This window comes from Coturnix japonica, chromosome 2 (assembly GCF_054131305.1).
Source record: "Coturnix japonica strain WE chromosome 2, WE-NBRP24, whole genome shotgun sequence".
Lineage (NCBI taxonomy): Eukaryota > Metazoa > Chordata > Aves > Galliformes > Phasianidae > Coturnix > Coturnix japonica.
Genome location: NC_140664.1, coordinates 77602598 through 77627717, shown reverse-complemented (window position 1 = coordinate 77627717; position 25120 = coordinate 77602598). Strand labels below are relative to the sequence as shown.

At 39.2% G+C, this 25120-nt stretch overlaps 1 protein-coding gene across 13 annotated transcripts in view; it reads left to right on the top strand.

Annotated features, from left to right (window-relative positions):
- ZCCHC2 (zinc finger CCHC-type containing 2) overlaps positions 1-25120 on the top strand; it is a 50753-nt gene that overhangs the window by 11534 nt on the left and 14099 nt on the right. For 2 of the 13 annotated variants that reach the window (XR_014943596.1, XM_032442965.2), the window contains exons 4-14: positions 689-760; positions 3825-3937; positions 6464-6558; positions 9851-9952; positions 11625-11682; positions 13863-14001; positions 15381-15445; positions 16301-16395; positions 18356-18484; positions 19188-20696; positions 21708-21780. Coding sequence is in view for 9 of the 13 variants with exons in the window: in XM_032442965.2 (XP_032298856.2) it covers positions 689-760; positions 3825-3937; positions 6464-6558; positions 9851-9952; positions 11625-11682; positions 13863-14001; positions 15381-15445; positions 16301-16395; positions 18356-18484; positions 19188-20696; positions 21708-21775 (2445 nt within the window). In the remaining 4 variants the exon portion in view is untranslated. Of the gene's footprint in view, positions 1-688; positions 761-3824; positions 3938-6463; positions 6559-9850; positions 9953-11624; positions 11683-13482; positions 13691-13862; positions 14002-15380; positions 15446-16300; positions 16396-18355; positions 18485-19187; positions 20697-21707; positions 23785-25120 lie in introns of those variants that run through there. The other 11 variants (XR_014943595.1, XM_032442967.2, XM_032442968.2 and 8 more) reach the window with 11 other exon arrangements.

The following is a 25120-nucleotide window of genomic DNA, read 5'->3' as shown; positions in this document are numbered from 1 at the left end:
TGCTTATGAGTTGAACAGGTGTGAAGCTAAAATTCATGTAAAATAAAAAATCATCACCCTTAATTTGCTGAGAATTTAGATTTAGTCTTCAAAGTCTTGACAGTTATCAAGTACTTGAACCTTGTGGTAGATATTTGGTCCCTGTAGTCTCTTAGTTGGGTAATGAGATACAGTAATAGATAGGAGATATGGATTACCAGTATTTAAAATGACAAAACTATTTGAAAACTCAGCATGTAGATGGATTTGACAGTGGTTTTGAATTTCTTTGTTGAAGGGGGAATGTTTGGAGATATTCTGGGAAGTATTTGAGTAAGCTTGAAACACCTCTACCTCAGTTCTTTTAGAAAAGAGTTTCACCTCCTCATCTGTGCAGGCATATGCTGTGTTCCTCACTGCGGATCATTTTATGCTTGCCCTGACAATGGTATTGTAAGGTGGTGATGACAGTTACAGTCATGACTTCCTAAATGAAATTGACAAGAGTAGCTGGTGTTTCTGGGGACTAAGTTGAATGCAGTTGGTGGTTAACATTAGGTACGCTATTATTCTTGATTTGCCTGGTATTCAATTCACTGTTAGTGTTAACTCTTCTACTGAGATCATCGTGGCAGTGTTAAAATCAACTAATTGGTATCATCTTTGGAAAAAATAAACTTTACTCATTCTCTTCACCTTCATTACCCAGGTAACGTGGTCCGATCTTTCAGTAACATGTGTAACAAAAACACACCAGGAGCTTCAGGAATTCCTACTAAAAGTATGTATTGAAGTACAAAAGTAGTGTTTACACATCAGATTCATAGCTTCAGGTGTTATTTAGGAGTACTCTTAATTTCTGGGATGTGATTGCAGAAGCAAAAGCAAGCTAACAGGTTTTGTACTTAACAATTATATTAAACATTTAAATAACGTGTATTGTGGAGATTCTCAATAAAATATGTGGGGAGTTTCAGATGACATAAATTAGCACAGATTGGTAGGTACCTCTAGAGATCATCGAGTCCAGCCTCCCTGCAAAGCAGGCCCACTACAGCAGGCTGCACAGGTAGGTGTCCAGGTGTGTCTTGAGTATCTCCAGAGAAGGAAAATCTATAACCCCTCTGGGCAGCCTGTTCCTGTGCTCCATTGCCCTCACTGTGAAGTTGTTCCTCCGCATGTTGGTACAGAACTTCCTATGCTCTGGTTTATGGCTGCTTCCCCTTGTCCTTGTCCCCATAGACTGCTGAAGAGGCTGGCCATGTTTCTTTGATTCCCACACTTAAGATATTTATCAGCATTAATCAGATCGTTAATAAAATTATTAATAAGTTAAGAAAAAGGGCTGACAAATATTAGTAGTTTCTTATTAATAAGAACATGAATAAATTTATCTTCTGGGAAACTACTTCTATAGTTAGAATTATGCACTACCATAAAATGGCTGTTCAAGCATTTAATGTTTCCCACAGAATTAAAGCACAGGTGCAAACACTGCTAATTTGCCTATTTGTGTCCTTATTAGAAGAACTTTAATGGTATAATTTTTTGTTTTTAATTAATTAGGCAGAGTGTTAAGCATAACAGCTTTAAATTTAAGCATTACGTTCTTTGGCAGAACAAAGGCATATTTACTGGCCCAGGGATTTAATTTGAGAAAAGCTAACAACTACTTGTATAAAATACCTCTATTCCCAAATAGAACCTTAAAAGCAGGGCTGTCATATGAGATCCCCTGCAGAGCTGCGTGCCTCCTGTTCTCCCTTCAAAGATGCACACAAGCTTATGAAATGGATTCCCTGGTACCTTCTTGCTTCCGGGAATAGGAGGAGGAGTAAGGCAAACAGGATCCAACACGTACAGTTGCAGAGCTGTCATATCTGACTGATAGACACTTCCCTGTGCTGGCTGACTGCTCCCTCTCTGAGAGAGCCTAGATTGATAGAAGGTGGCAGAACAGGAAGGAGACAACCACAAGCTGTTACGAGCTTGTTAAGGTGGTTCTGTGGAGAATATGCACAGCTGAAAAACCTGTTTGTTTTATAGTGGTTTGGTGTCCAATAGAAGAAAGAAGGAGTTGTTGGAAAGAGTAGGATAACAATTGTTTCTTGCTTTTAAAAGCATGTAACAAGTATGAATGCTGTGAAGGTCTCCTGGCTTTCTGGTATTCTTATTTCCAATCTGCCTGTTAGTGTTAAGTAGTGCACCCTATTTCCTAAAACAGAAAGGAATGGCCAAACTTCCTGATATGAAATTACAAGTTTGTGGGTAGGGTGAAGTAAGATAACTGTGTAAGAAGGTTGTCAGTCAAGAAGCATTGGTGGGAAAAGCTAATGTAGTAAGTGCAGTAGCTTTGGTGCCTTATATTTAAAAAAACACCTTGCATTAGGTAATAAGAATAGAAAGTTATTTGTGTGCAGGAAATTACCCGTGTGTGGAAGGACAAATGTGCTTGTCGTAACAAGGCATTACTTGGATGTAAGGTAGTAAGCACCTAAACTTGATTTTATCGAAGCCCAAATGAGTTGAATCCCTTTTAATCAAAGTTTTAAAGCAAAAATAATTGTAGCTGTTTCTTAGGGTAAAATTAAACACAAAAAGGGGAGGATAGGAGAAAGTGCACTCTTCCCCATGCTTGCACAGTAAATTTTTGTTACGGTTTGGTTAATATTGACAAATGCTTTAGTCAGAGATACTTAGTAGCCAACATGTACTGCAGATGTTGTGTCATGGTACTAATACTAATAGTACTAGCAGTATTTGTACTAATTCTAGTACTAATAATACTAATCCTGATTCTAGGATTTCCTTTCACATGTTTTACCAAGCAGTTAACTCCATTAGACACAGTGTCTGTATGTTAGTAGCAGTTCATTCAGTTAAAGAATTGCTTAATGCTTTGCTGTTACAGCTCCAGCACATGTAATTGACAGCTGGCACTCTGGACTGAGTGTATTCCAGACACAAAAGGAACATGCTACTGTAGTGTAAATTGCTTGGAGCTGTTGATCATAACTTAGGGCAGATGTTAACCAAGTCAGCAATAGTTTTTAAATGCAGGGAAAGCATTTCTGCTATGACTATCTTCTTTTTACCGCACCAAATTTAAAATAACTTAGTATTTTTATTAATTTTGCTCAGTAAATTAACCAGCTTCCATATACTTTAATGCGTGTTTTGGAAGTCATAAATGTGAGAAATCTTCTAGGGATTTCTCTATTCTCTAATTCTCTAGGGAGAATTTTTCATTAAAAGTTGATGTGCTCGTTAGTAACAGTAATTTTACACTATAAGCTAGAATATCAGGAAGCCTCACTGTGATTGGAAATGGTCGTAATGAATTTTGATGGAAAACTTGGATAGTAAGAGCAGCTGGAGAAGGACTCACTATTGAGTAATCCCAGTATTGCCCACTGTATTATGTAATTTTTATCTTCTCTTTCTTTGAAATAATTTCATGATGGTAGTGAGTACAGTGCGTGCCATCCTCCCTGGTGTTTTGTTCTTGTTATTTTCAGACCTGCTTTCTTTGCATGAAAAGATTAAAGAAAACAAACAAACAAAGGCTGTAAATTACTCTGAAAAAGAACATAAACATTTCTGAATCTCCATCTCCCTTCAAAGAATTTTTTAAAGCTTCGTGTGCAAGGATTTCATGTGAGAATTTACAGCAAAGCGTTTCTCTAGCAAATTAAGCTATGATAATTTGTTGTACTTAGTCTTCAAATTACCTCATTCAGTCTGGAACAGTAGTGTTTTTTGTTGATAACAAAAGATTCAAAGACTGATGGCGAACAAAGATAATGTGTGAAATGAGTAATTGACATTTTTAACCTCCTTCTCAGCTTCCAAAGGAACTGTCTTCTGAAGCATTTGACAAGACCATTCTAAGAGCACTAAATCAGGGTTTTCAGAAGAGGGAAGAACGAAGGCATGCTGATCTTGAGCCCATAATCAGGTGAGTGTTCTCTCCTATGTGAAATGCATTATTTGAAGAGGGATTGGAATCGAACTAGGTGACTGCTAGGGCATAGTGGAGATTCTGTTGTTTGAAGAGAATAGAAAGGCAGTGATGAAATTGATACTCCGGTCTCTTATTCTTGAAATTGAGACTCTATTCTCAGACTTTAATGGTATGGTCTTCTCAAAGAGTAATCATACAGTTACAGAAATATTTGTCCTGGGCTGTACTATGTATCAATGATTGCTTATTCAGGGAGGAGCATCTTATCTCTGTTATTATCACTGATTGTTCAGTCTGGAGAAGAGGAGGCTCAGGGGAGACCTCATTGCACTCTACAACTTCCCGAAGTGAGGTAGTGATGAGAAGTGGTTTGGCCTCTTCTCCCAGGCAACAAACAGGACCCGAGGAAATGGCTGGAAGTTGTACCAGAAGAGGTTTAGATTAGACATAAGGAAAAACTTTTTCTCTCAGAGGGTGGTCAGGCACTGGAATGGCTGCCCAGGGAGGTGGTGCAGTCACTGTCCCTGGCAGTGTTCAAGAGGCGTCTGGATGAGGAGCTACGAGATATGGTTTAATGGCTTGTGGTAGCAATGGTGATGGAAGAATGGTAGACTAGATGATCTTGTAGGTCCTTTACAGCCTTGTGATTCTATGATTTTACTAGAATATATTTATAAGTATTAAAAATGATTATTCAGTTTCTGATTTTAAGTTAGGGCAGAATGACACAGAACAGCATTTGTAAAAGAATAAACAGTGGTAATGAGGCATATTCATAAAGTAAAATACAATTCACATATTTATAAGAAAAAAGCCAGTATCTTAAGACCTACTGTCTATTGATGAGAGTACTTGCTGGGATGAGGGATGTATTGTTCAAATCCTGTAACTAGGAAAACAATATAAATTTGAGCGTACCTTCCTTGTTCTGTTTGCATTTATTATAAATCTTGTTAGGTTTGTTCTTTTCTGTTAGGGTTATTCAACCTTATTCAAAATAACTTAGATGATTTATTAGGTTAGCAGAGTGCCTCTTGAGTACATGTTGAAGTAACCAGGCACTGCTTGTCAAGCTCCTGCTCTAAATTCTGCAGATACTTTGGTCTGAGCTTCTCACATCATTGGGTTTTGTCTCAGTAGATAACTTTAGGAGATACAGAGCTGCTATGTGCCTCAGCCCTTCCCTCCACATTTTCTTTATTTTGATCTCTGCTACTGTTTGTCCTTTATTGACTCAGTTGTCAAGGTAGAAACTAGATCAGTTTTGACTAATAAACATTCAGTTTTTAAATGAACAAACTGATTTTAAATAGAATTTGATTAGGAAGGATTTAACTACTATATAAAAAAGGTTGTAAAACAGCAGAATAATTACAAACCCCAAAGATTGTTTGAGGATACCCTTTGAATGTATCCGACTATGTTACAGCATGGAGTAGAAATTTCTGTTTACAAACCCATTGTGGCTATGCTAAGATACAGTGTTAATAATCTTTAAACAATACCATTACTGTGTAAAGTTTTCGTTTTCTTACAGTGTCAGTTGAGCATAAATATTTGAAGGTCTTAATTATGCGCCTGATTGGCCAAAAATATATACATGTAGTTTGCTCTGAAAGTAATGCCTCCTGTTTATTTCCATAGAAACTACAACATATTTAAGGAGTGCAATAGGTAGAACAAATTTTCAGCTACAAAACAGTTTTTCATAATGGCTGCCACTTTTAACTGTGCATTTTTGCCAGCAGTGAACAAGAGCCTTCATGCTGTGCTCATAAAAATCTGTGTAGCTGTCTGGAAAGTGGCTTGTCTTTCACATCACTGTCACCACCACTGAAATGCACCACCCACCACCTCACTGTGCTCGCATCTACTCTTTGGTCTCTATAAACGTTCAGTGAGTGCTGACGATTATCGGTGGGTGCCTTTTTTTCCACGTGGAGGAATTCAGCGACACATCTTTACTACATGTGCACTTCCATGCCAGACGCCATTCTGTCAGACTGCCCCTCCGCTGCCGTCTGTAACAAGGCAGCAACATGTCATGGAATATTGGCAGGAAGGTTGCAACCTCTGCTGCCGTACCACCACCATCTGCCTATGACGTCGTGGGCCAACATAAAAAGATAGGAGGTGTTACTTTTGGAGCAGTGTTTGTATTTTGTTTATTCCTTCCTCCAAAAAACAGTTCAGTGCTTCTTTGCATCTGTCCATACTCCTCTTTGATAATGTTATAGGAGATTTGAATTAGGGTGGTTTCAATTCGCATACCTTTCTAATTTAAAACATCCATCGTACCAACCTCTTGCATTGGCTGTACTCCAATATCACGCTGGCACTGGACACCAAAGCTTTAAAGTAGCACTTAGACTTCTGTACGCACACTGTGCGAGTGTACAAGTTCAAGTGCTCAGCCTGTTTATGAAGTGTCAGGTTTGCTCTTCAGTGGTACTGTAGTATTTTTGTATACTTCCAGTGGAATATTACTTACAGTTTAACAAACTCTCCCTTACATTTCAGGCAGCTATTTTCAAATACATCACAAGCTTTTCTGCAGAATCAGAGAGTATACAACTTCTTCCAATCAATTTCATCAGAATCTTTGCACACTCACAGTAAGAAAAACCTTATTATTATTTTGTGTAATGAAATGTCTGTTAAAAGTAATTCTTCCTTTCATGCCTAATTATGTTCTTTAAATTACTTATTCATGTTGTATTGTATTCTACTGGGCATAGTTGAACTTGTTGCCAATGAGTAGCTTTTTCAGGATATGCTGTATCATACCATATCATACTGTCAGAGTAGGTAATAACGTGTGTCTGTTTGGGACTTCATCCTTAAAAGGAACCTTAAAAGCACCAGGCTCCCCTGCTCTGATTCCATTTCAGCAGTAGGGCCGGTGGCATTGAAGAGAAATGCAGCCAAGTATTTCTGACCATTCAAAAATTCAGTTAAAACTTCATAACATGAAGGGAAAAGGAGACTTCTCTTCACGGTTGTGTCGTTGCTGTTGTTTCATTAAAGCTACCACTGTCTTTTTTGTGAACCCTGTGAAAATGAATGAAGCTGTTGGAACAAAAGTCTTGAACTGACACACAAAAAAATGAAATCTGTTATTTATTTCATTTCTTTTGTAAACGAAGGGTTTGTTATGGTATTTAAACTAAGATTTGCCTTGGTTGCGTAGTATGTAAGTAATTGGATGGCCCTGACTTCAGAACATACAGGATATTTTTCAGAGCACTTGTACTGCAGGTATTTCCTTGGTGGATCTGTCACTTCTGCCTTGAAAGTTGTGCAACTCAAGCTTTGCTTCTCTGTATGGCTGCCTTAGGGTGCGGTCTTTGTTTCTGTTGAATCTTTTCTTCTTTCAATGCATGTTGACTTAACTGTGACAGCTAAAGCATTGACTGTGAGACCATTGCCTCAGAAGCTGCAGATCTTCATACAGAACTGCAGAACTCAGAGTTTTCAAACAGTCTGCTTGTTAATGCTTGAAAGAGAATAGGGGGATGACAGCTGACACAAATTTGATACGACTTGTGTGATGTATCAGATGTATTCTTTCCATGATCAGATGGAGCTTTGTGATGACGGGAGAAGCTGTAGATGTCGTTTTGTGATTTTGTTGCTGTTTTTAGTAACACTTAAGACATTTTTATATGGCAGTTTCATAAACAAGTTAAGCAAACAAAGACCACGATGGTTGCGAAACTGGCTGCTGTGAAACATTCTGGCAACCCTTCCTTAATGAGAATCTGCATGGGGAGGAAAGAAATTCCAAGCTCTGGGAAGATTTGCATTAATGATAGGTGCTCCGTGGGCTGTATCGAGATGGGAAGAAGTTGTAAATACATTGTTGTGCATGATCATAGTTTTAAAATGGTCTTGGTGAATTGTTGAAATGATCTGAGGGAGACTCAGTGCCGAGTTCTATTGTAGTGGACTTAACTGCGTTATTGCAAGGCATGAGTGATTCATGCAGAGCAGGTATCTGCAAAAAGTTTGTGAGGGTTGGTCAGATCTGAAATGCATGAAGGATAGAAAAGGTGAGGAACTTGTTCAGCAGAAAGGAGAGCAAATTTCCAGCGGGTTCAGTTTGCCCAGGTTAGAGTAAGGGGTAGGCAAGAGTCTGGTGATTACCAGAAACATCCAGAGATGAACACAGCAGTGAGTCATGCAGAAGAGTCAGTAGGTCAGGGTTAAGAACAGCATCAGTGAGGCACGTGGCCAGGCACAGCATGGCTGCAGTATACCCCAGGCAAAGGCCTGAGCTTGAATGCAGTTCCTAAGCCAAGAGATGAAAGCCTTGGATGAGGCATCTCCTGGCAGTCTCACCCAAAAACTGCAAAAGAGCATCATGTCAGGGCTGCTCCTGAGCAGGTGAAATCCTCAGGAGGTTGGGGGAAGAGACTGTAAGGCCCATTGGTGTGGTTCAGGGCCCCAGTATTGAATTAGATATTAAGGAAAACTTTAATGAAGACAAATAGTGTGATAAATGTATAATTGTTCAGTTGAAGAGGGGGTCTGGGTGACTTCTGTGAGATAATTCACCATTATGTTTTCTGTGGTGCAGCTGCTGTAGTAAGACAAAAACATTCATCCTCCACTTCATCAGAATTGCCACAGTTAAGCAACTCATGAATTTTCTTTATTGCTGGCCACTGTTCTCACAGCTTTCCTGTCTGGGAATCCTGAAATCCTGCTAAGTTCCGACGATTGCAATTTAGGCCTTGGTAGCACATTTTGAATACAGTAACTGTCAGGGGAGACAGAGGAAGCATATTTTTAAGAAAAATCTCATTCCACTTGTCAAATTGAGTGTGCGGAATTAATTGGCAGATGAAGCAGATGTGACTTAAGCTGGTCTTCAATCACTAACAGTGAGGATAAAATATCTTCTCATGGAAGTGCAAAAATATTCATTTGCCCAAGTACTCAAATGCTGTAGGTATGATTTTATGAAAAATACGTGGAATAAATTCCCTGTTCAAGGGAGGATCTGAACACCTTAAATAATAGTTGGAATCTCACACTGAATAATACATTCTCTAAGTGTAATTATGTATGCTGTCATGGTTCCATTAAGGAAGGAATCAATTAGCTCCCCCTCATTTATAACATCAGTTATTTTCAACGCTTCCTTAGGCTGGCATAAACTTTTAATCCCAGTAGACTTCATTAGGACGTGATCTCTTGGGCTTAGTATGTTCAGTTCAGACAGTACTCGGGAGGATCTCCCTAATGTTTCAGGCTCCTGAACAGCAGCTTGCAGATGTTTTTTCCTGCACTAGTTGGGAACATGTTGAGATGAGTAGACTTCTAGAGTTAGATGCATTGCTGAACTTAGTTCTCTTTCAGAGTGTGGCTGTGGTATTTTTGCAACGAAACTGTAAATATTATTGCCATTTCTTTTTGTCATCCTGTCTGGCATAAAAAGGCAAAAATAATACACTGAGACTGTGTTAAGGGCACCAGAAAACTTTAGCTTGAATTAGGTCTCCTTTGGCACATGAATGATTTAACAGTGGAAGTATGCAACTCATTGCATAAAAATTACAGTAACTATAGTAAGGCTCCTGCCGTTTACAACTGTAACAGAACATTTTATTTATTTACTTATTAATAGAAAATCTGAACTGCAATGTATTCTTAAAACTATAATCACAATCCTAAGCTTTTAAAATTGCATTGTAGCTTTGAAATTGTTCTGCACGCTGTTTTTCAAAAGAAAAGCATCTCTTCTTGGAGGTGCTCTACATTGAAGCAGATGATGATCAAATTGTTGCCACATTCAAACCAGTAACTTCAGTCATCCATGACTTCCAGTTCAGTACAAGCATTCAGGAACTGTCTAGCTGTTCAAGATCTATAAAGTTACTACATGAACTTTATTCTCTGCAGGTAACTTACAACCCTCTTTGAAGACGGTTAAAGCACCAGAACACTTCAAGGAGGACAGTTCAGAAGCTTCAAGTCAGGAGGAAGGTAGTGGTGTACTCAAAGGTGGTTTTTCTCTGAGCAATTTTACCACACTCAGTTCTGTACATTGTGCAATTGGCTCATTCCTTTGTTTGTACGGAGCTGAGAGACTGGGACTAAATGTGCTGTGTAAATGAAGAATCTTTGCATACTGTGAGCAGTTTCCTTAGGGAGTTGCTAATAATCCAGGTAGTGGGATTGTTTGTAGACAGCGTGGAGACAGATGTTAACAGCTCTGTCAAGCAACCAGAAAGAAACACTTTCCACTATACCTGAGCCATGTTTGTAGCTTCCCATGTTGTTACCTGTTTTTCAGTTATTTGGGTTACAAAGTGATTGCAGTGATCTGTTTTGCTATAAATGTGTCAGATTTGTCTAGCTTTTAGTTTCACATGAAAGGATGTTGATGTTTTCCTCTTATTCTTAGCCTGTGCTGCGTTTATACTCTGGCCAGTTAATAAGGATTTTGATCACTTGGGTCCATAACAAACATTGGTTACTGTCTGAAAGCCGGTGTTATCCAAACAGCTCAAAAACCACTAGCAGCCTAGTGGCTGGTCAGCATTTTCATTCTGAAATGGATGGCAGACTAGTTCTGAACTGTTTTGAGTAGTAGATAAGTAGGATTGATCTTCTGGTAGGTGGAAAAGAGAGAAATGGGGCTGAAAGGTGAGCATAGGCACATATGCTGGCTTTCACAGAATGACAGCACTCTTACTCTCTTACACATTAATAAGTTTGCAGTTGAGCTTGTGTACCATCGGTAGCCCACATATGCAGTCAGACAAGTTTTTCTTATTTTAAAAGTTATTACTATTCGTTAGAGTTCAGAATACACGTAAATATATAGTATATTTGGAAATAGCTCAAATAGTGGTTTTGTATACTGCGCTTAAAAGGAATCTCTTCAATTGGTGAAGCGCTAAATGCAATTCTTTTGGCACCTTTTGTGCCATCAGTGTGAAGTGCTACCAGGAGTTTAAAAATCAGAACATTTTTTTTCCAGATCATGGTTTTTACTTCTGTGTTGTACTGAGAAGAGTTCAGGCAAAGTGATGGCTACAAAGAAGCCTGCTTGCAACTGGGGAAAGTTGCTTTTGTTAAAGTTTAACCATTGTTTTTTAAAAAATAGGCAGGCCTTGTATCCAAGTTTCTTGTTTGAGGCAGCATCTCTCTTTCTGTTTCTTGTTATTTGTAAAGCTTTACTTGCACAGTAAGATTTATGAGGGTCAGAATGCAGTGCTTCTGTGTAAGATTTATCTTCATTCACTCTTCAGAATGTGTCAATAACGTGAAGTTTAGAGATTAATTTTAGCAGTCCAGAAAAAATTACAGAATTCTGTACTTTTCTGACTGAATTAATTTCTCTTCATCCCTTCATGCTGGTTGATACTCACACATTCAGGCCTTATGCTTAAATACAGAGGTGTACTATAGCTCCTATGTTTCTGTTTTATTCTTCTGTGAAACTGAAGGTAAAGAATGCTGATCCTGCTGTCTCTACAAACTGATCTGGCTTTGATGCAACACCTACCAAACTGAGCACTACAAACTAAGTCTAGTGTATTTAATAGAGAAATCTTGCACCAAGTTCCTGGTAGCAATGGGAAGATGAATTTACTGGACTGATCTAGAAGGTGAAATGGGAATTGCTTTTGGAATCATGCATTTTGCCTTTTTTTTTCTTTTTTTTCAGATGTAATGCAGCATGCAGCAGTCCACAAGAAACATAATGGAAAAAGTCCCGTTGCCAAGTAGGTACTGGGATGTGATGTGTCTGCTATGGGTCTGAACTTCCATTGTTTAGGGATTTGATAGTATATATTTCCTCCTAAATTAAAACTTGCTTGATTGGGTGCTATTGGTTATTGTAATCTGTATTAGAAAGGTGTATGTAACATAGAGTTCTCTGTTACAAACTCTACCTAAAATGTTATAAAATAAACTACTTCTAAATCTGTAAGTGTGGATCATTTGGTCATTCTTCTTTTCCAGATTTTCAGAATTCATGAATTTCTGAATTTGTTATTTTAAGTAACATAGGTTTTATATGTATTTTCCCACGTGCACCCTCACATGCATTTTTATATGAAAATTTCCATTGCTGTTGATTCTCAGCTTGTCTTCTATAGTTGTATAGTTCTTAACTCTAAATAATCAGAAGCTTTGGAGGTGTTTGCACATGGTTGTGCAATATTTTAACCATATTAAGAGACAAATTGTTACAGTTTTTGCTATGGTTGACAGTCTTATCTTATGTTTCACTGCTGTTTTATCTGTAAGGTGTTTTTATCTCAAGGGAGAAAAATTTACCTGGAGTTAAAATAATTAACATATAACCACAACACAACAGTGTGCTGGGTGAGAAGAAAGAAGGAGCAGACTCTTTAATAGTGTCTATCGTGATAGAACAAGGAGAAATGGTTTCAGACTAAAAGAGGGAAGATTTGGATTGGGTGTAAGAAAGTTTTAGACAATATGGGCAGTGAGGCACTGGAACGGGTGTTGAAATCCCCATCTTTTGGGATATTCAAGATCAGTCTGGATGGGGCTCTGAGCAACCTGATCTTGTTGTAGGTATCCCTGCTCACTGCAGGGAGCTAGACTGGATGGCCTTTTAAGGGTCCCTTCCAACTCAAATGATTCTGTGATTTGATACCTGTGACAACGTGTTTTTTTGTTCTGGTTTGCTTTTTTTTTTAAATCCTCCTACTTATCCTAAACTTCTGTGTGCCCAGAAAGATAATGTTATCTTTACAAAATCTTTGATTATACCAGTAGTTAGAAATTGTATTATGAAGTCATAAAGAGTTCAGTTTAATCTTGTTGTCGTGCAGTTATAACTGTAAGAACATGGATTTTTTTTTTTTCTTATTCTATTTGTAATAAAGTACGGTGAAGCTGACTGTAATTCAGGATCTGTCTTCCAGGTGAGGCTTTGGTTAGAACAGTTTTGATAAACTGAGGCAAACATTTCCACAAACCTCTGTGATGGGAAATTATTGCACTATTTAGTATTTTCTGTTTAAGAGTGAGAAGCGTTTACTGCTTAACTACTAAAGGTCTACTAATTCTCCCCTGTTCACTTTGAGATTATTTCTACGTTGTGTCCATCTATTTTTGATATTAGTTGGTATGGCGGCCTTATTCTTGGAAGCATCCAGAAGTTTACTTAAGGGAATGAGACTGAGCAATAAGAAGCTCACTAGTATTGCAGTTCATATGAAATGATGACAAATTTGGCAGCAGCTTCACCTAACTCCGTTTGGCAGAAGTTTCTTAAGTGACCTTGCTCGTGTCTCTACAGTCATGGACTCACATCTGTATTTAGGGGCCTCCTTGCATTCTTACCGTTTGTCTGAGGTATTTTCTTGAAGTATTCTGTTGCACATCTTTTAAGTAGTTGAAGCACTTCTTTCAGAGGCATTTGGTAAGTAGCTGCTGGAACTGCAGAGCAGCTTTTGCTTTGGAGGGATCTAAGCTTCTGGCACCGTGGGAACTGGGTGACATTGCTCGTTGTGGTAACTTTGATATACCTTGACAACGGTTTGTAGGTCCTTGTGCCCTACTGATGCTGTGAGAACCCCGACAGTTTCTCCAGCAGTCTGCATTGAGAGGCGCTCTCAGACCTGGTTGAAAGTTGCTATTGTCTAACAACTGCTAAGAGAAACTTCAGTGAAAGGCATAATAAGGCTCAAAGGAAATGCCAAACACAACTCAAATGCCTTTTGCCAGCACTACTCAAAACTAGCAATATTCAAGGTAAAAATACAAAACAAGAGGACTATTTTGAAATTCAAATAAACAGTTGCAGCATGATCTGTAAGTAGCCACGTCCTTCTTCTCTTTTGTGCCTCATGAATTCTGAAACAGTGAGTATAAAGTAATTCCAGCTTTGTTACTAATACTGGCGTAACTTGTTTTTTCATTTCAGCAGCACTAGCAGTGCAAAGTGTTCTTCACTGGATAGCCTTAACATACAGCACTCTGAGCAAAATGGGGTAGTGGACTGGAGAAGGAAAACCTGTATTGTCCAGCAGCACCCGGAGCACTGTACAAATATACTTGACCAGGTGTGTTGTTTTCTTGTCTGAAGCAGCTTTCTGAAAGTGAGGAGGTGACTTAAAGATGAGGAGACTGCTATGTTTAGGTTACATTTAGCTTTCAAAGATGAAGAACGTACCTAGGTTAGAAAGTGCCTCACAATTCATACTTACTGCTGTCTTTTGAAATGAACAGATTTTATTTGAGCTTATAACTGAAGTAGCACAGTATGATGTATGTAATCAGAAAAGTCTGTTGCTCATTTCTAATCAGGCTCCTTCCTGTTGTTGTAACATTGTCATCAGAGACAATTTCACAAGTTCTGAGGAGTTTGTGTTATTGCAAGCAACAGACTTGAAGCTACATTAACAATATACGTATCTGAGTATAGTGGAGAACAATTACTTATAAATAATAAGGTAATACTGAAATTGAGGAAAGGAATACTGCTCAGTGTTACATCTGGAAAACCTTTAATGTTAGAATTACTTAGTAATTAATATTGCTTTTATTCTGTGTGCAGAACTTGGCTATTAGATGTTGTGTTGGGAGCAACAAGCCAACTAAAACCAGTTTCCTTATTTCACAAAGTAGGGCAATGAACTGAGATTTGCTTTCAAAGTTGAAATGGTAGACATCATGAAAGCTTGAAATATGCAAGTTTGAGGCAAGGAAAAATTTGATGTACCAGGAAAAGCTACTTCCCATTTTGAAGGTGTCCACGTACAACATAGATAGATGTTATTTTTGAGTTGTCATAGTTTTTACTCCTTTGCCAAACAAGAGGTGTTACCAGCAACTACTAATAGCATCCTTGCAGAAAAATGCAGATGTTGTAATTTTTCTAGTATGTTTGTAGGTGGTATTTAGCAGAGTTCAGTTTAGCAGCAATCAGGGCTGAGCGCTGGTTTTGACAAGATCTAAAAATAACTTCTTGCTATTTAAGAATAATTTACCACATGGGTTCCCTCTTCCCCCAGCCAGGGAATTCCAGTTAAATCAAAAGGTTCTGCATCTGTTCAAGCCTTATTAACTCTGATGAGGCAGCTTCTTTTCAGGGAAGAAGTTGCTAGGGGATATTTGATTAAAAGTATTGCTTTTTATCCTCAAAAGGAAAGACCTGGCGCTTACTCACTGCAATAATTTCATTGATATCTTCTGAAAAATCAGAAGTAGTAATTTGCTGAGTCCCTGCTGATCATAGCATAAATGAGGATAATTTACATAATTCTGCAGGCTCGATTGCACTGTGCAGATAGTTGTTTGTGTGACTGTGGTGCATGTGAGCGCACCAGCTGTGACACGCAGACCTTGAAGTCTAGGAGGTAATTTTTGTTAGTTTTTTTGTTTTGGTTTTTTGTGAGAAAAGTTCTGCTTTCTGACTGCCATCCTTGTGTTTTCTGTCCAGCATGCAGGGGAAAAACGAAGTTTATCTGCAGTAAGCAAGAAGAAGGGAAAACCACAGCTGGAAAAGTAGGTTTCCAATGTAACCAGTAATTGAGGAACAAAGTGTAATGCATTCAATCAGAGTGTATAGTCAATTAGATGCTTTGATTTTCAGTTGGTGAAAGGATAGTTGGCATGTTGTGAGGCCAGACTATATAAAATTCCTTCTTTTATCTTATAAAAAGAAGTAATGTTAAAACAGAATGTAGTTCTGTGCATTCATTTCCTAAAATACTGCTTGTCATTTAGTGAACAAAGAAGCAGGTTCTTAACTGTTACAGAATTGCTTTTTTTTCTCCCTTATGTTTATTACTAAGTTTAAGATTGCAAAGCTGTCCAGAAAACGCTGAAAATCAAGGAAGGTTTACCAGCAACCTTTAAAGTTACTCAGTGGGTGGTAACGTGTTGAAATGTTTTAGTGAAGATAATTTGTGCATTAAAGGGTCTCAGAATTTCCTGAATAATCTTGCACCGTGAAAAAGTTTCTGTCTTATTTAGTACTCTGCCTGATTCCAATTGGACTCATTGTTACTCTGTAACCAGATGATTTTATGCTAATCTAATGTATTGCTCCATTACATTTGTCGCCTCTCAGGGAGGAGTTCAAAATCAGCTGCACCCTTTTTCTTTTCCTCCTTTTTCTTTTTTAGTGTGTTTTCTTTCAGATTCTCATTCAGAGTGCTTAGTTACACTGCTGGCATTATAATACCTGATGTATCACTAGTAGCCTTCATCTGTTTATGATCTACATTTGTTACTATTTCTATTAAATATGTTTGTAGCCTGGAATTACTGCCTTTGTTTACATTTGATTTTCGTACATAGTTGTTCATTTGTGCACATGCATTTAGAAAGAAACAAACATGCAAATTATTTACATAGGGAGAAAGCAAAGAAGGCTGACTGCCGGCTGAATAACAGGACAAATGGAGTTAGAGTTGCAGCATCACAGCACATCCGTACAGGGACAGCAAAAGGTAAGGTGCTTCCTCCAAACTGATTGTACAAAACAAAACGTTCGCCTTCACTGTTTTATTCATTTTGGACTACTTCTATCTGTAACTGAGCAGTGTGAGCATGTGGTTCATGTCATCTGGGATCTCTTTGCAGTTCACTGGCTCCTTCTGATGTGGAGTCGGCCCATGAGGAACTTTGTAAAAACTGTCTTGTATGAAATTTTGTTGAACTCTAGTGTGTAAAGCAGGTAACTACTGAGCTACCACGCAGAACTGTGTATGCTGCCCTAGCAGGGTTTTCAAGTTTAGGTAATCCAGCAAAATCCAGAGTCTAGGCCAAGACTTCTGTACATAAATAAGTGATAAACAACACAAGTGTCATTTTGTCTCGTTAAATTGAGCCTCCAAGCTTTATTATCAGTTATCAAAAGGCTGCATTACCCGTTGGCTTTGCTGTCTTGCTGTTTTTGCAACCTCCTAATATCAGATGCAACCTCATCTCTCTTATTTAATTCTCACAACAGAAAATTGATAGAGACTTTGCCTTTTGTATATCACCTAATATGCTGTTGTGTTGACAGCATCTTACAAAGGGCCTTTTTTGGTGCTTGTTTCTGCTTGGGGTGTAGTCATTAAACAGTTTTCATACTTTGTCACCACTTCTCAACTTGAGAGTTGCAGGTAGATGACGTACTCAATTACTGTCATGTGCTTTATGAGCATTTTTTGTCTTGTAAAAACAGTGTTAAAATCTGACTGAAACATTAAGAATTTGCAGTTCACAAGGTTAGCAAAAACATTATAGTCTGAAAAAGTTGTAGGTAAGAAATCTACAAGTAGAAGCCATAATCTACAGGACAGCTCTCTGTGCGCATATCTGATTGGTTGCTGTTCTTGTCATGCAAAATACACTGCGCGTTTACGACCTGATGAATTTCAGAGGCTGTGCAATTTTGTGTGATACTTTGCAAAGCTAAAAAGGAGTGTTGTGCCTTAGGAGTCCGCTTGCAGCACACTGACCTACAGATGTGAAACGGCCTGCTTGATAGGAATGGCTAGTTAAGGCCACTCCAAGAGGAAACTGCAACCCACAATTGCTGGAAGCAATTCAGTCCTCAGGGACTTTAGCTTTCTACCTGTCTTTGTATGCAAACATCAAAATGTCATCCGATACAACCTGTGGAGAGGTGGCCTGGGTGGGGGTGGGGAATAACATTTCAGTCTGAATTTTCTTCCATTTTCACTTTCTGTTTTTAGCTTGTCAGTTATCCCTTAGTTACACTTTTAACTTGGAAGATTTGTGGCTAGGACTTTAAGCTTTTGGTTTTCAGTGGTAGGAGGTTGGAATTACTGTTCCACTTTATATTAGAAATTCAAAACGCTTGTTAAAATAACTTGACCAAGTGCAGGTTTAATCCACGAAAATGATTGCAAGAATGAGTTTCCCATGACTCCTTTCAGAATCTAGAAGGGGCTTTTGTAGTTTACCTCTTTTTCCTGAAACAAGTGTTTTTGTTGCAGTCTGCTTAAATCCTGTTATTGAGGAGTTCACTGTGAAAAGGCGTATTATTTGGTTCTTGCCTGCTGAGTTAGCTTTCTGCCTTAGCTGGTATTAGTGTGGAGTATTTCATCTCTTGGACTGGAAATTGTTGGTTGTTACCATTCAGAGGATATTACTGTAGTACGATTTTTATAAGCATCACAAAATTTATGAGGACGGTTCTTCTGGCTACTCTGCATAAATGTGAATTTTCATTGTCCCTTTTGTTTTGATGTGAAGGATTCAGTCATCAGAAACTTGAGGACAAGAGTAGTCCTCAGTGTGAGGAGTCACAGCACTGGAAGTACAGGGGTCAGGTGCATTGAAGTAGGATTACAAGTTAACAAGCGAAAATCTGAACTAGCATGATGTCAGCAAACCAAAGTAATCTTACTTCAGTACAGTGAAATTAAAAATAAAAGTGCTTATTTTTGTTTTTAGATCTGAATTTGGACACTGGATCTGGTCACGATACGTGTGGAGAAACATCGTCTGAAAGTTACAGTTCTCCCTCTAGTCCACGACACGATGGGAGGGAAAGCTTTGATAGTGAAGAAGAAAAAGACAGAGGTTGGATTTATGGAGAGTGTGCACGAACTTGTATATTCCTTGACTAATCTCTTTCTTGTATTAATTTTAATTAGTTTCTGATTTTATTTCCTGCTTTTATTTAACTAGCTGTGGATGGTGTTTTACTTTGTGAGTTTTGTGACTGTATGATTTGAGGGCTTCTAGCAAATAGCGGGAGCTGTTTTGAGTTTTAGATCACCACGTAGGCGTGCGTTGTACCTGACATCCAATTGTTCTGACTTCATGGTGTCTTAAGAAATTTCAGCAGTACCGCAAATAACTTATTTTATATGAAATTACAGAACTATGCCAGTGTGTCTGAGAGATATTTTCTCTTTATAGTGAATGTTTAATTTGTCACTCCTTCCGAATTTGGGCAAACTTGATCGATGTCTTTCTAGGTAGATACAAACTCCTTATTTGGCCTCTTTACCACTGTTCACATTTGCAGATATACTGAAGTTAAAGACACAGTGTAGTTAGCCAGAACACTAGCCAGACATTTTGATTTAGACGAATGATAGAGATTGATCTAGCTTGATCTGGATGACTGAAAATAATCTCAAAGTTAGTCTAGTTCAGAAAGACGTAACTGTCTTTTATGTCTTCAAATCCATTAAGTTTTATATGGTTAAGTCCGGGGTGAGACTTAATATAGTTTCAGATTTGTTCTTCTGACTGACCAACACTGCTTTCTCCACAGACACGGACAGTAATTCTGAGGACTCTGGAAATCAAAATGCAACCAGGTTTACAGGCTACAGTGCTGTCAGTTCATCCAATGTGAACAAATCGTCTGCTCAGATCTCTTCAGCGAATAATGAAAACGGAAGCCTTTCGGAAGATCCTTTGAATGCAAAGTTTCAACACATTTCCTTTATGCCTGCCTTACACTGTGTGATGCACAGCGCTGCCCAAAAGCCTGAAGCGGTTGTCCCGCCCCCCATATCCGCAGATGGGAAGACAATGGGAATGCTTGTTACCACGCCTGTTGCTGTCTCACCGGTGAGAGAGTCTGCAAATTCACCTCCTGGTGGAATGGGCCCAGTGACTTCTGGCGAACCTGAGAAGCGCCTTGAGCTGATGGCCTCCCCTTTGCCAGTCCCATCCACTTTTCTCCCGCATTCTGTCCAGCCTGGTAGCCCTGCTTTGCATTTGGCAATACACAGATTGAAAATGCCCTCTCCACAGGGATCGTCAGAAAGTTGCACAGTTAATGGACCACAGCAGCCGACAGGAAACTTAAGTATTGGATCACCAAATACTGCCTTTATCCCAGTCCACAACCCAGGTAGTTTCCCAGGATCCCCAGTTCCTACTACAGATCCCATCGCAAAGCCTGCATCCCAGGTGGTAGGACTGAATCAAATGGTGCCTCACATTGAGGGAAACCCCGGAGCAATCCCTCAGCCTACCAATCTGAAGGTAGTTCTTCCAGCAGCTGGTCTCTCCTCAGCAGCGCCGCCACCTCCACCAGCTTCATACGCTTTGCCAGTCAGTCCTCATGCTACCAGTGTGTTGCCCAACCAGAATACAAACGTGTTAAACACTGTAGCAACTTCCTCACCACCTCAATCAGCTGGTTTAGGTGTGGGTCAGATCCAGTCCTCCGTTCCTCCTGCAATACCTACACACACGCCAGGCCCTGCCCCTAGCCCAAGCCCTGCTTTAACACACAGCACTGCACAGAGCGACAGCACATCCTACATAAATGCTGTTGGAAATAATAACACTAATGGGACAATGTTACCTCCACAGCAGCTGGGATCTGGTCCTTGTGGTTCTTGTGGACGTAGGTGTAGCTGTGGGACCAATGGAAGCCTTCAGATTAATAGCTATTTTTATCATAACCCACTTCATGGACAAGTCTACAGAGTTCCATCTTTCTTCACTCTGCCATCACTTTGCAATGGCAGCTACCTCAATCAAGCACATCAAAGCAATGGAACGCAACTTCCTTTCTTCCTGCCTCAGTCTCCGTATGCAAACGGGCTTATGCATGACCCAGTAATGGGGAGCCAAGCCAACTATGGTATGCAGCAGATGGCAGGATTTGGGAGGTTCTATCCTGTATATCCAGCACCTAACGTAGTTGCCAACACAAATGGGTCGGGACCCAAGAAGAATGGGAACGTTTCATGTTACAATTGTGGTGTAAGTGGACACTATGCGCAGGACTGTAAGCAGTCATCCATGGAGGCCAGTCAACAAGGTAATCATGATAACTCCCAGCGGACTTGCTTTTGAGTTTAGCAGTTTCTCTTTACCTAACTGAATGTGCTGTTTCTGGTCTTGCAGAAAGGTGTGCGTGCGTGTGTATGTTTTGTGTAAATGGTTGTGCATTAGTGACCTGCTCTAAATCTGCAAAGTATCCTATCTCTGCTTCAAATTTCTGTAGAACAGCGTAAGGTAAAAGGATTCACAGCACGAGGCAGAAAATGAGCATGATTCAGAGCTGGGAATTCCAGCTCTATCTGTTCTAAACTGTCATTCTTTTCACTCATTTGTTTCTGATATTATGTCTGAGGTTTGCATGTTTCAATTTTTCCATTCCTGTCAGTGTTCTTTGGAGAGAATCCATTGGCGAAAAGCAGAGAAAATATCAATTACTCACTTTAGAATGACTTAGAAGAATTCAAAGAAACAAACCGGCTGTTTAATAATTTAACTTTTCTAAAGCTTACCTTTGCACAACCAGCCATCCTCCGTGCCCCATCATGAAATCCTCAAGTGACGTATGCTTGAAGTCCTCAGACAAGTTAACAGCAAAAAGGCAGAAACCAATTGGAACTAAAAGTCGAAGGAATGGCTTCAGTGTTGCGTGCCATTTCTTCCTCTGTGCTAAAACAAACAAAGGAAAAAGCCAGGGGAAACTCAGTGTTCACGTGGAACGTAAACTAATTCTGGTTCTTGGCCTGCGTCCGTTCTGACTTGACTTGTCTGGTCAGAGCGGAACAGGAAAGATTGGCCATGATGGGGTCTCCTTTTCTTTGTATTTTTCCAACAAAGGTAAAAATCTGGTATCTGCTGTCTATATTTTTTTAAAAACCTATGTTTTTAGTAAGCAGTTGAAAGAAAATAGTGTTAGATGTTAGGACCTACCTTAAATGGACTGGAGGGTGATAGTGCCTTTTGAAGAGCATGTCCATTTTGATACCTTGTATTGGTTTGTAATCTGTTTTAATTTTAAGCAGTGACTTAGTAGTTCTCTTTCCTGTTTTAGGCACTTACAGACTGAGATACGCACCTCCCCCTCCCCCTTCCAATGATACCTTGGATTCTGCAGACTGAAACAAGTAAACATTGCCTACTTAAACTGAAGCTTGGGGAATTGGGGGAAGGTGTGTGTGGGAGGCGGGGGGGTGGTCTTGTGTTTTGGGACATTCCCACTTTTCTATTCTTTTGGAAGTTTTCATTGCTATCGCACCTCTGTTCCGTACAAAAGAAGAAAGCCGAGTCCCTGGTCTCCTCCTGGTTCTACAAAAGGCTTGCGTAATGCATGTAATTCAGACACACAGCCAAACAATCAGAAAGAGCATTCGAACCATGCTTTTGCACTGAAGACTTGAGACATGTGCAATGTTTACTGCATCTAAAAACAAAAGTCTCTGACCTCTGACATCACTGATGGAGCAGCCATATGGTGAAAGAAGAAAGTTGGTCATGTTTCCCACCACAATCTTCTTCCTCCCCTTCCCTGTTCTCTATATGCTGCTGTTTTATTTTCTTTTCCCTGTTTGTCCACGTGGATTTGTTGGGCTTGCATGAGTGTTTAGCGCAGTTCATACAGACCCTGCCCGTACTCTAAATTAATGCTCGTGAATTGAGGGGAGATGTTCAGACGTCCTGTTAGGAGGGTCCAAAGGAGCACGCCGTACTGGATGTGTGCTGTACCTGATGGTAGTACACATACACAGCTCTTGAGAGTCCCAAATAAATGAAAATACGTAGAGCAGGAAGTGGCTGAAACCATGCGGACTTGAACAGATTTTTAAAGGTAAACAAGCTTAAATTAACAGATTTTTCTTCCATTGTAGCTTTTTAGCCTGTATGTTCAGCAAACAAACAAACAAACAAAAAAAAAAACACAAAAAAACAAGGTGAAAAATTGGTATGAATGTTGTACTCAGTGTGTTTGCATTTGTAATGGAAGTTGACAGCATTTTGTTCCTTTTCTAAAGCTGTTCTACATCGTGTCAACACAGAATGACCGTTACTTGATCGAATATCTTTTTTTCCTAAACTATTACAGTGTTGCATTGTGCTTAGAATGTAATGTTTTATTTGGAACTGAACAAAAGCTATGGTTTTCTACAAACTAGTCAGGTATCAGTATTAGAACCTGTCTACCAAATAGCAAAAGTCACTATTTTATAACAATTTACCACTATGCGTAATTACGGTATAATGTGAAAGACTGAAATGAGTGTTAAGATGGTATTAATCACGTCAGTATCACGAGTAAGTAAGTTTAATGCTGCTGTATTTTTTATTTTTATTTTTAAAAGCCAATATATGTACTAAATTGCTTCCAGGTAATATTTGATTTCCTGAAGTGCACTGAGGTTATCTGGAAGACGAGTGTATTTTTTGACTGCTGCATTCAACACCGATGAACAACTACCGCTGTATATCCGTAGGGTTTGGCATTCCTCGCAGTTCATGGCAGAGATCTTTTTACTTAAAACTGAGAGCTGGTGTCCGGTAGAGGGATGAGATAAAATCAATCTTTGGTTCAGCCGTCTAATAAATAGCTAAACAAACGAGAAACTTGAAGAGGAAAGCTTGATGACTACATTTCTTCATAGGTAGCATTTATATTTATAGCACCAGTGTACATTTTGAAACTTTTTTCTTGGAGGGGGAGGGGGGGGCTGGGGAGGGAGGTAGACGAAAGCTTTAATTTAAAAAAAAAAAAAAAAAAGAAATTTAAAAAAGAAAAAACAACAAAAAAAGTTTAAGTAGTAAATGAAAATTATTTTGATTAAAATTTTTATTTGATCTGGGTATTTTTGGACCACTTGAAATGAATGAACTGCGTTTGAGTTGAAGTGAGGGTGTTAAACCACCAATGGACTTGTATTGTGAATTACCTGCCAGTTGTACTTTATGGAACTTATTTTATGATTTAAAATACTGTACTGTAAATAGGAGGTATGTTACCTTCTCTTTATTTGTATGTTTACCATATACTTTGATATTTGAAATGTACTGGAAAGGTCACTTATATTTCTAGAAGAGATTGGATTTTATGCAACCTTTTTCCTTGACTTAACAGCAATAAAAAAAGAAAAAAAGTACCCGCGTGCAAGCGCTGTCCTTTATCGCTGAGAGCAACAAATGGAAGCGATAGTCTGCCCCCCAGTACAGGGCTGGGTTTGTGGAACCTTTTTGGCCTGCTACCATTTTGCTTGGAGTCTGTCGCTACTAAGGTGGAGATGATTGTGTTTGACTTATGGTAGGAACGGGCTTGTAGCTGAACTCCAAGGCAGATAGATCTTTTGGGAGATGGAGGATGGCCTTCTGTGATAGGTCCAGGACGTTGACCGAAGCTCTTCTAGAGTGGTTATGTCCATGTTTTGTTCTGGTGGCTCTTGGAGTTGAGGTGAGATGCAATTTAAACATGCTTTTCTTTTGTATTTGGTGTGTTTGAGTTCATTGTGCTCCTCTGTATAATGTGTGCATTAACTGGAAACTTCCATCTAAAATAGATAGAAGGACATTGGGAAATACTGGGGCTAGAGAAGTGGCATAGTGATGAGTAGATTACAGCTGAGTGGTCTGAATTCAGTACCAGAATGTTTTCTAGTAGCTCTGAAAAACAGGAAGGTAGCAATTACTCTCACTTTCTCTCTGCTTTGTAGCTGCAGCTCTTAATTCCTAGTGCTTAATGTAGGTTATCCGTGGAGCTGAGGACCACAGGCTGCCAAGGATCTTTATCTCAGCTTACTCCCCTATTTCACAAGAAACCAACTAACACTGGAAGGCTCAAAGATACCATGAATGCAACCTTTTTTCCTCAGGCAACTTGCATAATAAGAGGTTATTTCAACCAAAACAACATTGTGTAAACACCCAGTTTCTTCAGGTATCTTTTAGCCCCTCCTGTAAGTATGTGTGTCTGTCCAAGGCATTTGGAGCCACTGTATTACTTTGGAAATGGAATCTGCTGCTTACCATTCCATCAGAGATAGCAACACTTCGGCTTGTCTGAATGACACCATCTGTTTCTGCTGCAAGCAGTCCTAACTGTAATAGATCTTGCTTGCATCTATCAATTGAAAAATCTAAAAATGCTTACCTCTGGCACCGCAAATACTATAAAATGCCCCATTATTCTGCTGCTTGTTTTGCTGGGGGCGTAACAATTCTCTTAACAGCTCTCCTCTTTGGTTACCATACCTCATATATAGGCAGTCAGGTTTAACTATCTTTCCAGCTATGTTGGAAAGAGGTTCTTCTGGGTGGCTTAGAAACAGCTGAATGCTGTGAGGTCTCATGAGGCAATCCCAGGTTGCCTGAATTCTATGCCCACAAAAACACAGCTCTGGGCAATTGTCCTTTCTGATCAGGGCTGGTAATTAACAGTGCACCCTATCTTCAGCAATTATCAGTAGCAGATATTTAGGAAGAAAG